The sequence below is a fragment of the Palaemon carinicauda genome, chromosome 3 (genome assembly GCF_036898095.1).
Source record: "Palaemon carinicauda isolate YSFRI2023 chromosome 3, ASM3689809v2, whole genome shotgun sequence".
Taxonomy (NCBI): Eukaryota; Metazoa; Arthropoda; class Malacostraca; order Decapoda; family Palaemonidae; genus Palaemon; species Palaemon carinicauda.
The window spans coordinates 152,430,562-152,443,711 of NC_090727.1; the positions used below are offsets into that span (position 1 = coordinate 152,430,562).

General features: G+C 44.6%; 1 protein-coding gene across 2 annotated transcripts in view; it reads left to right on the top strand.

Annotated features, from left to right (window-relative positions):
• Dhps (Deoxyhypusine synthase) overlaps positions 1 to 13,150 on the top strand; it is a 53,392-nt gene that overhangs the window by 1,120 nt on the left and 39,122 nt on the right. For both annotated transcript variants that reach the window (XM_068370950.1, XM_068370951.1), the window contains exons 2-4: positions 794 to 876; positions 9,356 to 9,465; positions 9,657 to 9,796. In XM_068370950.1, coding sequence (XP_068227051.1) covers positions 795 to 876; positions 9,356 to 9,465; positions 9,657 to 9,796 — 332 coding nt within the window. In that variant the 5' untranslated portion in view covers position 794. The remainder of the gene's footprint in view (positions 1 to 793; positions 877 to 9,355; positions 9,466 to 9,656; positions 9,797 to 13,150) is intronic.

Sequence of the window (13,150 nt, forward strand, 5' to 3'; positions counted from 1 at the left end):
ATGCAATACGATATGGGGACTAGTGCCTTGTGCCAAGAGGCCCCGAGCGGCTGTAAAGGCCGAACAATCTGAACAAACGAACAACGATGCAGGTCTGTATAGTTTAGGTAAAATACAAATTGCTTTTGAATTTGTCATTTTGATAGGTTTAAGAAATATTTCTGGGTAACCTCAGCCTGGGATTTGCCTTTTAAGGTTTCATGAAAAGGTGCCACATCATACTGAGCTTATCCACTTTCTTTGAAGTTAATGTTTGATAAGGATGTAAAATGTCTTGATTAGGTGTAATAGACGCACTATTAGTGATACTTGTATCGTAACCGAGTTTCTTTAAAATGTATTGATTGAGTGTAATAGAGGCACTTTTAGTGATACTGTATTGTAACCGAGTTTCTTTAAAATGTATTGATTGGGTGTAATAGAGGCACTATTAGTGATACTTGTATCGTAACTTGATTGGGTGTAATAGAGGCACTTTTAGTGATACTTGTATCGTAACCGAGTTTCTTTAAAATGTATTGATTGGGTGTAATAGAGGCACTTTTAGTGATACTTGTATCGTAACTGAGTTTCTTTAAAATGTATTGATTGGGTGTAATAGAGGCACTTTTAGTGATACTTGTATCGTAACTGAATTTCGGTAAAATGTATTGATTGGGTATAATAGAGTGACTATTAGTGATACTGTATCGTAACTGAGTTTCTTTAAAATGTATTGATTGGGTGTAATAGAGGCACTTTTAGTGATACTTGTATTGTAACCGAGTTTCTTACTTTCTTCAATCTTTTGCAGGATGGACAAGTCGTGCGATATCTCAAAAGAGGCTGTTTTACTACAGTCAGAGTCCATGCCCGAAGGTACTCCTGAGGTTCAAGGTACGTTTATTATAGATCGGGGTTAAATAACATATCAAATTAATGTTATAAATGTTAGTTATTATTAGGTGAGGTTCAAGGTACATTTATTGTAGATCGGGGTTATATAAGATATCAAATTAATGTTATTAATGTTAGTTATTATTATGTAATTTAACAAAACCGCAGCTGTATTTGTAGACTATCGCCCGAAGAATTTGTCGGTGAGAGGAGAAAAGGGAATAAGGTAAAGATAAAATACATGGATTGTTATTATTATTACTAGCTAAGCTACAACTCTAACTGGAAATGCAGGATGTTATAAGCCCAAGGGATGCAACAGACAAAAATAGCCCAGTGAGGAAAGGAAGTAAGAAAACAGATAAACTAATACTGTACTGTAAGAGAAATAATGAACAGTTAATGTATTTTAAGAACAGTAACAACATTGTGGCCAGGAAGGTGTTCACTAACAACACACACAAACAAACATACAAACAGGGGGGTAAAACCTAACCTAACCTTCCAACTTTGATAGTAGAGGTAAAAATACCTGTCAAGACGTAAGAATGGTCATATCTCGGACATAAGCACCAGATGATGGAATTGTAGAGGGGATTTAGATATTGTTTTTAGTACACACCTGAAATGTTCTTGAAATACATTCTTCTTCTTCTTCTTTGTCTACATATTTTCCCGTTTCTATGTGGGGTCGATGTTTCCGGTCAGCTTTCAAGAACTACATTAATTCTTCCTAATCATATTGAGTATAGGTTCTTTATTTGTACATAGGAAATAGACATATCTTACATGAAATTTCTCTTCAGTATTTGATGATTTAGTTAACTTTTTTTATTAGTAATTGGTGACTTTCTTCAGACTATATGACAAGAATATTTGTACCATCACTGTCTTCTCTTTATTGTTTATATACAGTGTATGTATATTCTTTTTATATACTGCTGTGGCACCCTAGCAGTACCAGCTGAATTCGGTTGAGTCCCTGATTAGGCTGAAGGAACATAGAGAGTAGAGGTCCCCTTTTTGTTTTGTTTCATTGTTGGTGTCGGCTACCCCCCAAAATTGGGGGAAGTGCCTTGGTATATGGATGGATGGATACTGCAGGACAATACTACTTACAGAAAGTGCATGATCATTGGAATTAAATATCTTTTCCGTTATCCTTTTTGTCCTCTTGTTGCATTGCTCTCTGCATTTTCCTTTTCATCCTAGCCATCTGAGTTCTTTAACTATACAATACCTTGGTATATTTTTTCAATATTAAACTTACCCGATAATCATGTAGCTGTCAACTCCGTTGCCCGACAGAATTCTACGGGAGGGATACGCCAGCTATCACTATACTAGAAGGGGGTGTACTCACCAGCGCCACCTGTGGCCAGGTACTGCAGTACTTCTTGTTGACACCACCTCAATTTTTCCTCTGTCGTGCTTCCGGCAAGACGTTCTTGGATACGCTTATGATTTTGGAGTATTGTTCACGGTTTTTGGTGAAGTATTTCTCTAAGATTTCAGCTTTCGCTATACTGGAAACTTTTCTAATTAGCTTAGATAGCTTTTATTTGGTTTTGATTAATGGTCAACGATCTTTTGCTTGATTTGGAATCCCCCTTGACTTGCTCTTTGATTCAAGATGTCTGACCTTTCACAAGCCCCTCCCCATAGACGATGTAGGTCTTGTAATAGGCGTATTCCGAAGGCCTCGGTTGATCCTCACACCGCTTGTTCTGACTGTAGGGAAAGACCCTGTCAGTTGGAAGATCGATGTGAGGAATGCGCCGGACTTTCGGAACTTGAATTTGTTCGATTCCTTAAATATTCAACCAAGTTAGAGAGAGAGAGAGTTAGGAGGAGTTCTTCTCGCTCTTCGCTTTTTTCCTCACCTCATGATCCTCAACCTTTTCCTCCCCCTGTAGTGGCTACCCCCGAACCTACTATTTGTGCTCAGCCTGATATGTCAGTTGTTTTGCGTGCCATTCAGGCTTTAGGTGACAAAGTGGAATCGGTGGTTAGTGACCATAAGTCTCTTTTGGCAGACGTCAAAGAACTTAAGGTCAAAAGTGCAGTGGGAGGTGATAGTGCCAGTGCTGTGCCAAGTGCTAGTGTCAGTGCGGTGCCGAGTGCTAGTGTCAGTGTCAGTGTTGTGCGTGAGGGTACTTCTGTGCGTGCCAGTCGTCCTCCCAGTCCGGGACCTCTTGCAAGCTCCCAAGCCCAGGGGAGAAGCAATGTCGAAGGGCAAAAGGGTTCGGCAGGCCTTGATCGGCGCACAGAAGTATCCTCGGTGGTTGCGGGCGTGTCTTACAGAGACCGTCACTCCCACCCGCAGACGATTGAGCCCGTCTTTTACTCGTCTGCAGAAGAAATATCGGGGAGGAAACGCTGGACTCAGGTCTCAAGACCTCTGAAACGTAAAGTCCAGACCTCAAGAGTTCAACAACCCGGATGCAGTCATTGGATTAGCTCTGACTCTCCGCTGTCATCAGGTGACTGTACACCTCCTAAGAGAGGTAAGGCGATACCTCAACAGACCTCATCTTCTGTTAAGGCTTTGCCTCAGCAGACCTTAGCGTCTGCTGATCCCAAGATGACTTTGCTGCAGTCCATGCAGTCGCAGCTTGCGGTCTTAATGAGTGAGTTTCAGGCTGAGAAGGTTGCACCTCCTCCTGCGAGCGCTCCGCCTCACCGCAGTCCAGTCTGCCAGGCGTACGAAGTTGAGGTTCCTCAGGCTACCTTACCGCGTTCTGAGTTGCCAGTTACCAGCGGTTTGCAGCAACCTCAGCCTTCCTTAAGGCAACCTCAACAATGGGAGCAGGAGTCTTATGCTTTACTTCCTCCTCTTCCTCTTGCGGTTAGACCATCGAGGCAACAACCTCTTGAGGTACGACAACCTCTTCCATCCATGAGGCAGCCACCTCAGCTCTCGCTGCAGCGACCTCAACTCTCCTCAAGGCGAGAGCCTCAACTCTTAAGGCTAGCACCTCAGGAACCTCAACTCGCGAGACAGGAACTGCGTTCTGCGCAGCCGCTACCTCAACTCTCGCAGCTCACACCTCAGGAACCTCAACTCGTTCCTCAGGAACCTGCTACTGCGCATCCGCAACCCTTGCAGCAAGCGCAACTCTTGAGACAAGAAGCTCATGCTAGGAGTCAGCCACCTCAGCCCATGCGCCTACCTTCCTCCACTCTTCTTGACCAGTCTTTGCAGCCTGAACCTCAGGTTTTAACTCAGCAACAGAGACTTGAGGATGAAACCACAAGTGTTTATGCACCCGCTTGTTCAGATTCTGCTGTTCAGCATACCGCTGTTACTTTACCTCTCACTTCGCTACACTCTGGTGATGAGGTTTCTGAGGAGGAAGCTGCGCACCTAGATCCCTCTTCGGACGTTGAGGAACCCAAGTCTTCTCCTCTACCCATTGACTTTCGTAAGGTCCTGGCTCTTTTCAGAGAGGTATACCCGGACCATTTTGTTTCTGCTACCCCCCGCTCTCCTCCATCTGAGTTTTCGCTGGGCATGCAACCGGTTAAGTCAGCCTATACTAAGCTCGTCTTTGCTAGATCCTCTAAGAGAGCTTTAAGAATATTAGGGGATTGGTTGCAGTCCAAACAGCAACTAGGGAAGACTTCCTTTATGTTCCCACCTACTAAGCTCACTTCTAAGGCGGGCGTATGGTATGCCACAGGAGAGGAACCAGGCTTGGGAGTCCCTGCCTCTGCCCAGGCTGATTTCTCAAGTTTGGTCGACTCTCCTCGTAGATCAGCGATGAGGCGCTCTAAGGTCTGCTGGACCTTTTCCGACTTAGACCACTTCTTAAAGGGTGTATTTCGTGCCTTTGAGATTTTCAATTTTCTCGACTGGTGCCTGGGGGCCCTGAGCAAGAAGACCTCCCCTGCGGACAAGGACTCAGCCATGCTTTTAATGTCCTGCATGGATAAAGCAATTCGGGATGGGTCCGGCGAGCTTGCTTCAATGTTTGTTTCAGGAGTTCTTAAGAAAAGGGAGCAACTTTGCACTTTTCTTTCTTCCAGCATCACACCTTGTCAAAGGTCTCAACTCCTTTTTGCTCCGCTTTCTAAGTTCTTGTTCCCCGAAGAGCTTATCAAGGATTTGTCTGCGCCCCTGATTCAGAAGGACACTCATGATCTTGTGGCCTCTTCAGCTCGTAAGGCTAAGGTTGCTCCCTCAGTTCCCAGGACTTACCGCACCCCAGTGGCTGATACTCCTGCTACAAGGTTTATTCCGCCCTTTCGTGGCAGAGCCCCCAGCCAAGGAAGCTCCCGTCCAGACTCTTCCAGGAGCAGGTCTAGGAAAGGTCCCAAGACTTCAAAAGGCAAACACTGACTCTCCTCCTCTCCAGACAGCAGTAGGAGCCAGACTCAAGACCTTCTGGCAAGCTTGGGAAAGGAGAGGTGCAGACACCCAGTCTGTCAGGTGGCTAAGGGAGGGTTACAGGATACCATTCTGCCGCAAACCCCCTCTGACCACTTCTCCCATCAACCTCTCTCCCAACTACAAGGAAAAGGACAAGAGGCTAGCGTTGCACCAGGAGGTGTCGCTCCTGTTACAGAAGAAGGCAGTGGTTATAGTCCGGGACCATCAATCCCCGGGCTTCTACAACCGTCTCTTTCTGGTGGCCAAGAAGACAGGAGGTTGGAGACCGGTGCTGGACGTCAGCGCGCTCAATGCTTATGTCACCAAGCAGACGTTCACTATGGAGACGACGAAGTCGGTCCTAGCAGCGGTCAGGCAGGAGGACTGGATGGTCTCGTTGGATCTGAAAGACGCTTACTTTCACGTTCCTATTCATCCAGACTCCCAACCTTTCCTGAGATTCGTTTTTGGAAAGGTTGTGTACCAATTCCAAGCCCTGTGTTTTGGCCTAAGCACAGCTCCTATGGTGTTTACGCATCTGATGAGGAATATTGCAAAATTCCTCCACTTATCGGACATCAGAGCCTCCCTTTATTTAGACGACTGGCTGTTGAGAGCCTCCACGAGTCGTCGCTGTCTGGAGAGTCTCAACTGGACTTTGGACTTGATCAAGGAACTGGGTCTATTAGTCAACTTAGAAAAGTCCCAGCTCATTCCCTCCCAATCCATAGTTTACCTGGGAATGGAGATTCGGAGTCAGGATTTTCGGGCTTTTCCATCGGCCCCAAGGATAAGCCAAGCCCTAGAATGCATCCTGAGCATGCTGAAGAGGAACAGTTGCTCGGTGAGACAGTGGATGAGTCTAACAGGGACCCTGTCATCGTTAGCCCTGTTCGTCGAGTTAGGGAGACTCCACCTCCGCCCTCTCCAATTCCATCTAGCAGCTCATTGGGACAAGGATTTGACGCTCGAAGCAGTCTCTATTCCTGTCACCAAAGAGATGAAGACCACTCTCTTGTGGTGGAAGACCAACCTCCTTCTCAAGGAGGGCCTATCGTTAGCGATTCAGACCCCCAATCTTCATCTCTTCTCGGATGCATCAGACTCGGGCTGGGGCGCGACCTTGAACGGACAGGAATGCTCGGGAACATGGAACAGGGAACAGGAAACGCTCCACATCAACTGCAAGGAGCTGCTGGCAGTTCATATGGCCCTTATGGACTTCAAGTCCCTCCTGCTAGGCAAGGTGGTGGAGGTGAACTCCGACAACACCACAGCCTTGGCTTACATCTCCAAGCAGGGAGGGACCCATTCGAGGAACCTGTACGAGATAGCAAGGGACCTCCTCATTTGGTCAAGAAGTCTAAACCTCACTCTAGTAACGAGGTTCATTCAGGGCAACATGAACGTCTCAGCAGATCGCCTAAGCAGAAAAGATCAAGTCATCCCCACGGAATGGACCCTTCACAAGAGCGTGTGCAACAGACTTTGGACCTTGTGGGGTCAACCTACGATAGATCTGTTTGCCACCTCCATGACCAAGAGGCTTCCGTTGTACTGTTCCCCAGTTCCAGACCCAGCAGCAGTTCATGTGGATGCTTTTCTGCTTAATTGGTCCCATCTCGACCTTTACGCATTCCCACCGTTCAAGATCATCAACAGAGTCATTCAGAAGTTCGTCTCGCACGAAGGGACACGGCTGACGCTGGTTGCTCCCCTTTGGCCTGCAAGAGAATGGTTCACAGAGGTACTACAATGGCTGGTCGACGTTCCCAGGACTCTCCCTCTAAGAGTGGACCTTCTACGTCAACCTCACGTAGACAAGGTACACCCAAACCTCCACGCTCTTCGTCTGACTGCCTTCAGACTGTCGAAAGATTCGCTAGAGCTAGAGGCTTTTCGAAGGAGGCAGCCAGAGCGATTGCCAGAGCAAGGAGGGTATCCACTCGTAGAGTCTACCAATCCAAGTGGGAAGTCTTCCGAAGCTGGTGTAGAGCCAATGCAGTTTCCTCTACCAATACCTCTGTAACCCAAATAGCTGACTTCCTATTACATCTAAGGAATGAGAGATCCCTTTCGGCTCCTACGATTAAAGGGTACAGAAGTATGTTGGCTTCAGTTCTCCGCCACAGAGGTTTGGACCTTTCTTCCAACAAGGACCTTCAAGACATCCTTAAATCTTTCGAGACTTCTAAAGAACGTCGTTTATCCACTCCAGGCTGGAATCTAGACGTAGTCTTAAGGTTCCTTATGTCTCCTAGGTTCGAACCTCTCCAGTCAGCTTCCTTCAAGGACCTTATCCTCAAGACTCTTTTCCTCGTCTGCCTTGCAACAGCTAAGAGAGTTAGTGAGGTTCACGCCTTCAGCAAGAACATTGGGTTCACATCCGAATCTGCAACATGTTCTTTACAGCTCGGATTTTTAGCTAAGAATGAACGTCCTTCACGTCCTTGGCCTAGATCGTTTGAAATTCCTAGCCTTTCCAACATGGTGGGTAACGAGCTAGAAAGAGTTCTTTGCCCTGTCAGAGCTCTGAAATATTATCTTAATAGGTCAAAACCTATACGAGGACAGTCAGAAGCCTTATGGTGTGCAATCAAGAAACCTTCGATGCCCATGTCCAAAAACGGAGTTTCGTATTATATAAGGCTTCTGATTAGAGAAGCCCATTCTCACATGAAGGATGAAGACCTTGCTTTGCTGAAGGTAAGGACCCACGAAGTGAGAGCCGTAGCCACTTCGATGGCCTTTAATAAGAACCGTTCTCTGCAGAGCATTATGGATGCAACTTATTGGAGGAGCAAGTCAGTGTTTGCATCATTTTATCTTAAAGATGTCCAGTCTCTTTACGAGAACTGCTACACCCTGGGACCATTCGTAGCAGCGAGTGCAGTAGTAGGTGAGGGCTCAGCCACTACATTCCCTTAATCCCATAACCTTTTTTAACCTTTCTCTTGAATGCTTTTATTGTTGTTTGGGTTGTTACGGTAGGCTAAGAAGCCTTCCGCATCCTTTTTTGATTTGGCGGGTGGTCAATTCATTCTTGAGAAGCGCCTGGGTTAGAGGTTGTGTAGAGGTCCTTTAGTATGGGTTGCAGCCCTGTATACTTTAGCACCTTAGAGTTGATTCAGCCTCCTAAGAGGAACGCTGCGCTCAGTAAGGAAGACGAACTTATTAAAGGCAGAGTAACGGTTCAAGTCGACTTCCTTACCAGGTACTTATTATTTCATTGTTATTCTGAATAACTGATTATATGAAATACGGGATACTTAGCTATCCTTTAGTCATGTACACTGGTTTTCACCCACCCCCCTGGGTGTGAATCAGCTACATGATTATCGGGTAAGTTTAATATTGAAAAATGTTATTTTCATTAGTAAAATAAATTTTTGAATATACTTACCCGATAATCATGATTTAAATTGACCCACCCTTCCTCCCCATAGAGAACCAGTGGACCGAGGAAAAATTGAGGTGGTGTCAACAAGAAGTACTGCAGTACCTGGCCACAGGTGGCGCTGGTGAGTACACCCCCTTCTAGTATAGTGATAGCTGGCGTATCCCTCCCGTAGAATTCTGTCGGGCAACGGAGTTGACAGCTACATGATTATCGGGTAAGTATATTCAAAAATTTATTTTAATAATGAAAATAACATTTTTCACCTCAATAAATAACTAATCCTTTGGGAGAGCCTTATGAGAAACTAGAAAAATAACTCATTACTATTTTTGAATTACCCTATGGTATTAACCCTTTTACCCCCAATGCTATTTGAAACTTTCCAACCCTTAACCCCCAGGAGTTTTTCTTTTTCAGGCACGTTTTGCAATATTTCTTTTTTAGATTATGCTGACAGCCTAAATTTTCATCATAGAGAGGTCAGGTTGGTCTCATTATTTTGGAAAATGCCTGAAGTTTCTCATAAAGTTATCAAAAATATGCAAAAAAAAATGCAAATAGCAGTTTTTTGCAAGGACGTACCGGTACGTCCATGGGGGTTAAGGGATGAGTTTTGTGAAATGTATCAGTACGTCCATTGGGGGTAGAAGGGTTAACTTACTATTAGTTGATATTTATTTAAATTCACATCTTGTTTTTTTCTTCAGGTTACGACTTCAATAATGGCATTGACTACCACAAACTTTTCCAGTCCTACAAGTGCTCAGGCTTTCAAGCCACCAGCTTTGGTTGTGCAGTAGAAGAAATAAATAGAATGGTATGGGGGCTCAAGACTTGCTTTGCAAGCGAAGTGTTTTGTAATCATATTTTGAAAAAGAAAATTCAAATACTCTGTAACAACTAGTTATATTTTTGCCTAGCAGTGTTGGTTTTATAATTTTTTCATAACTATGTCAGATAGTCTGCTTTCATCCATTTTAAATTCAAGAAAGATAATGAATTTTACAGTTGGCGTGTAGAGAGATGCCTTTGCCCGATGATCATTCAGACCTTGGTGAAGATGAGTTCACCGCGACAAGAAAAAATTGCACAATATTCTTAGGATATACTTCGAACATGGCATCCTGTGGCGTACGAGAAAGCATTAGGTGAGTTATATACCGACTTTATTATTAGAATTCCAATTTTTTCAATATTAAACTTACCCGATAATCATGTAGCTGTCAACTCCGTTGCCCGACAGAATTCTATGGAGGGATACGCCAGCTATCACAATACTAGAAGGGGGTGTACTTACCAGCGCCACCTGTGGCCAGGTACTATAGTACTTCTTGTTGACACCTCCTCAATTTTTCCTCTGTCGTGCTTCCGGCAAGACGTTCTGGGATACGCTTATGTTCTTGGAGTATTTTCACGACTTTGGTGAAGTATTTCTCTTTGATTTCGGCTGTCGCTTTACTGGAAACTTCTATATTAGCTTAGTTAGCTTTTGGAATTAATTTGATTAATTATGGTGACGAAGAGAGTATGAACTCTCTTTCACCTTTATATGGCCGACCCTTCCCTTAGACGGAAGTGTTGGTGTCTAAGAGAGTATAGACTCTCTTTCTTAATTTTGCTTAACAAAAGTTATAGATTTATTTTATATCTCTCCGCCTCTTATAGGCCTCTTCGATTAACTTCCTTTTATTATAAACTTATTAAAATTAATTTTTATATTTGTTTATATTCGACCTTCCTAATAGTAGGCGGTCTTTTCTTGGTACCGAAGTTAATTAACATTGAGCCCGTCATTTCGGTTTTACCTGTTAACATATTATGCTATTTTAATGTCTTTGAAAGAATTTCTTTGATAGTCTAGTACTGTTTTCAAAGTTGAACTAACGTTTTGTTTTGTCTCTGCAGTTGTTGACGTTCAGAACGTTCAACTTGCGCTCTATCGTTACGATAGAGAAAGAATTTTCACGGTTTCACGTTTCAGTAAGAGTAACCGTGTCTAGCGTTTTGTTCATTCTTTCTTAACTTAATGGTTTTAATCCTAATAAAGGAACTTTTCATTTTGGGAAATATTTCAGTTTTTTCCTTTAACAATAATATGTTTTAACGATATATATGATTGGGCTCTTCTCTCAGATTCTAAGTCAAGAGAGAGAGAGAGAGAGAGAGATAGAGACGGAGGGAGAAAGAGGAGGATAAACGTTTCATTCAAGCGAGTAACGTTGTTATCGTTTTTGCTCTTCTCCCTAGTCTCTTTAGGGGAAGAAGGTAAACGTTTCTAGAGTGATCTAGTGTTTAGTCTCTTTCCAGCCACTGAATTATCTATCTTTCATTAGATTTTTCTGTTACATTGTAATTCTGTTTTCGCAATTACTAACTTTTGAGAAAGGATAGAATTGCGTGTTTCAGGTACAAACCACTTAAAGTTTCGAGTTCAGTGAAATAAGTGCAAACAGAAAATCAAAGTGATAAGTGATTAGCGCAAATTGTGTCAGTGTTGTGCGTGAGGGTACTTCTGTGCGCGCCAGTCGTCCTCCCAGTCCGGGACCTCTTGCAAGCTCCCAAGCCCAGGGGAGAAGCAATGTCGAAGGACAAAAGGGTTCAGCAGGCCTTGATCGGCGCACAGAAGTATCCTCGGTGGTTGTGGGCGTGTCTTACCGAGACCGTCACTCCCACCCGCAGACGATTGAGCCCTTATTTTGCTCGTCTGCAGAAGAAATTTAGGGGAGAAAACGCTGGTCTCAGGTCTCAAGACCTCTTAAACGTAAAGTCCAGACCTATGCCAGACGTACGAAGTTAGAGTTCAACAACCCGGATGCAGTCATTGGGTTAGCTCTGACTCTCCTCAGTCATCTGTTGAATGCACTCCGCCTAAGAGGAGTAAGGTTCTGCCGCAACAGATCTCTGCTGTTAAGGCTTTACCTCAGCAGACCTTAGTGTCTGCCGACTCCAAGTTGACTCTACTGCAATCCATGCAGTCACAACTTTCGGTCTTGATGCGTGAGTGTCGGGCTGAGAGTGTTGCGCCTCCGCCTCCGCCTACACTCCCTCCGCCTGCGCTCGCTCCGCCTGATCGCAGTACCACCTGCCAGGCGTACGATGTTGAGCCACGTTCTGAGTTTGCTGTTCCCAGTGGTGTTCAGCCTCCGCCTTCCTTAAGGCAACCTTTACAATGGGATCAGGAGGATTATACCTCTCTTCCTCCGCCTCCACTTGCTGCTCCACCAGTGATGCAACTCTCGGTTGAGGTACAACAACCTCTCCCATCCATGAGTCAGTCTCCTCAGCTCTCGCTGCAGCGAGCTCAACCCTCCACAAGGCAAGCACCACTACACCTTAGCCTTGCGCCTCAGGAGCCTCAGCTTGCGAGACATTTACCTTGTTCTGCGCAGCCTCTACCTCATCGCGCTCCGCTCACACCACAGGAACAGGAACTTGCTACTCCGCTTCCACCACCGCTCAGCAAGCGCAACCCTTGGGTTCAACCACTCATGCTAGGAGTCAGCCTCCTCCACCCATGCGCCTACCTTCTGCTACTTCCTTTGATCAGCCTTTGCAGACTGAGCCTCAGGTGTTCCCTCAACAGAGTCTTGAAGAGGAAACCACAACTATTGTTGTTCCAGCTCGTTCTGACTCTGCTGTTCAGCATACCTTACCTCCATTTTCAAACCTTATGATAATGGAGGTTATTTGTATTACTTATAAAAATATATTTGTATTCCTTGCAATATATTTTTAACAATATCGCAAAATATGGCAAAAATATGAATCATGAGTTATGAATGTAAGGTAAATATTATGTTGATATTAAAACCCCATGCAAGCATGCATAAAGCACTCTAGCACTGGTCATGGAATTTCTGAGAAATGTTAAACGCCATGCACACGCTCTGCCTACCTTACAGCATGCTCTACATACAGCATGCTCTGCTTACAGCATGCTCTGCATAATACATGCTCTGCATACAGCATGCTCTGCATTCAGCATGCTCTGCATACAACATGCTCTACATACAACATGCTCTGCATACAGCATGCTCTGCATACAACATGCTCTGCATACAGCATGCTCTGCATACAACATGCTCTGCATACAGCATGCTCTGCATTCAGCATGCTCTGCATACAACATGCTCTACATACAGCATGCTCTGCATACAGCATACTCTGCATACAACATGCTCTGCATACCTTACCGCATGCTTCTCAGTCACACATCTTTGGTTGTTGCCAACTCACTAGACTGTCAAGCAGTTTCATAACGTTGCCTTCTAGTCTGCTGCTTTTGCACCAGTGAACCCTCACTGAGAGAACTTAGCTTTTCTAGGATATGGTCCCTGTAGATGAGAAAGTTCTTTTCTCCCTCCTTCTGATATTCCCTTGTGGACTCTGTCATTTGGAGGGAGCCTTTAGCTGCATAGCCTCCTATGGACTTTTTTTTAGCATAACATGCTTCCAGGGAAGGTAATGGTTCCACTTCAGTCGCTAATCCCGTCTGTTACCAC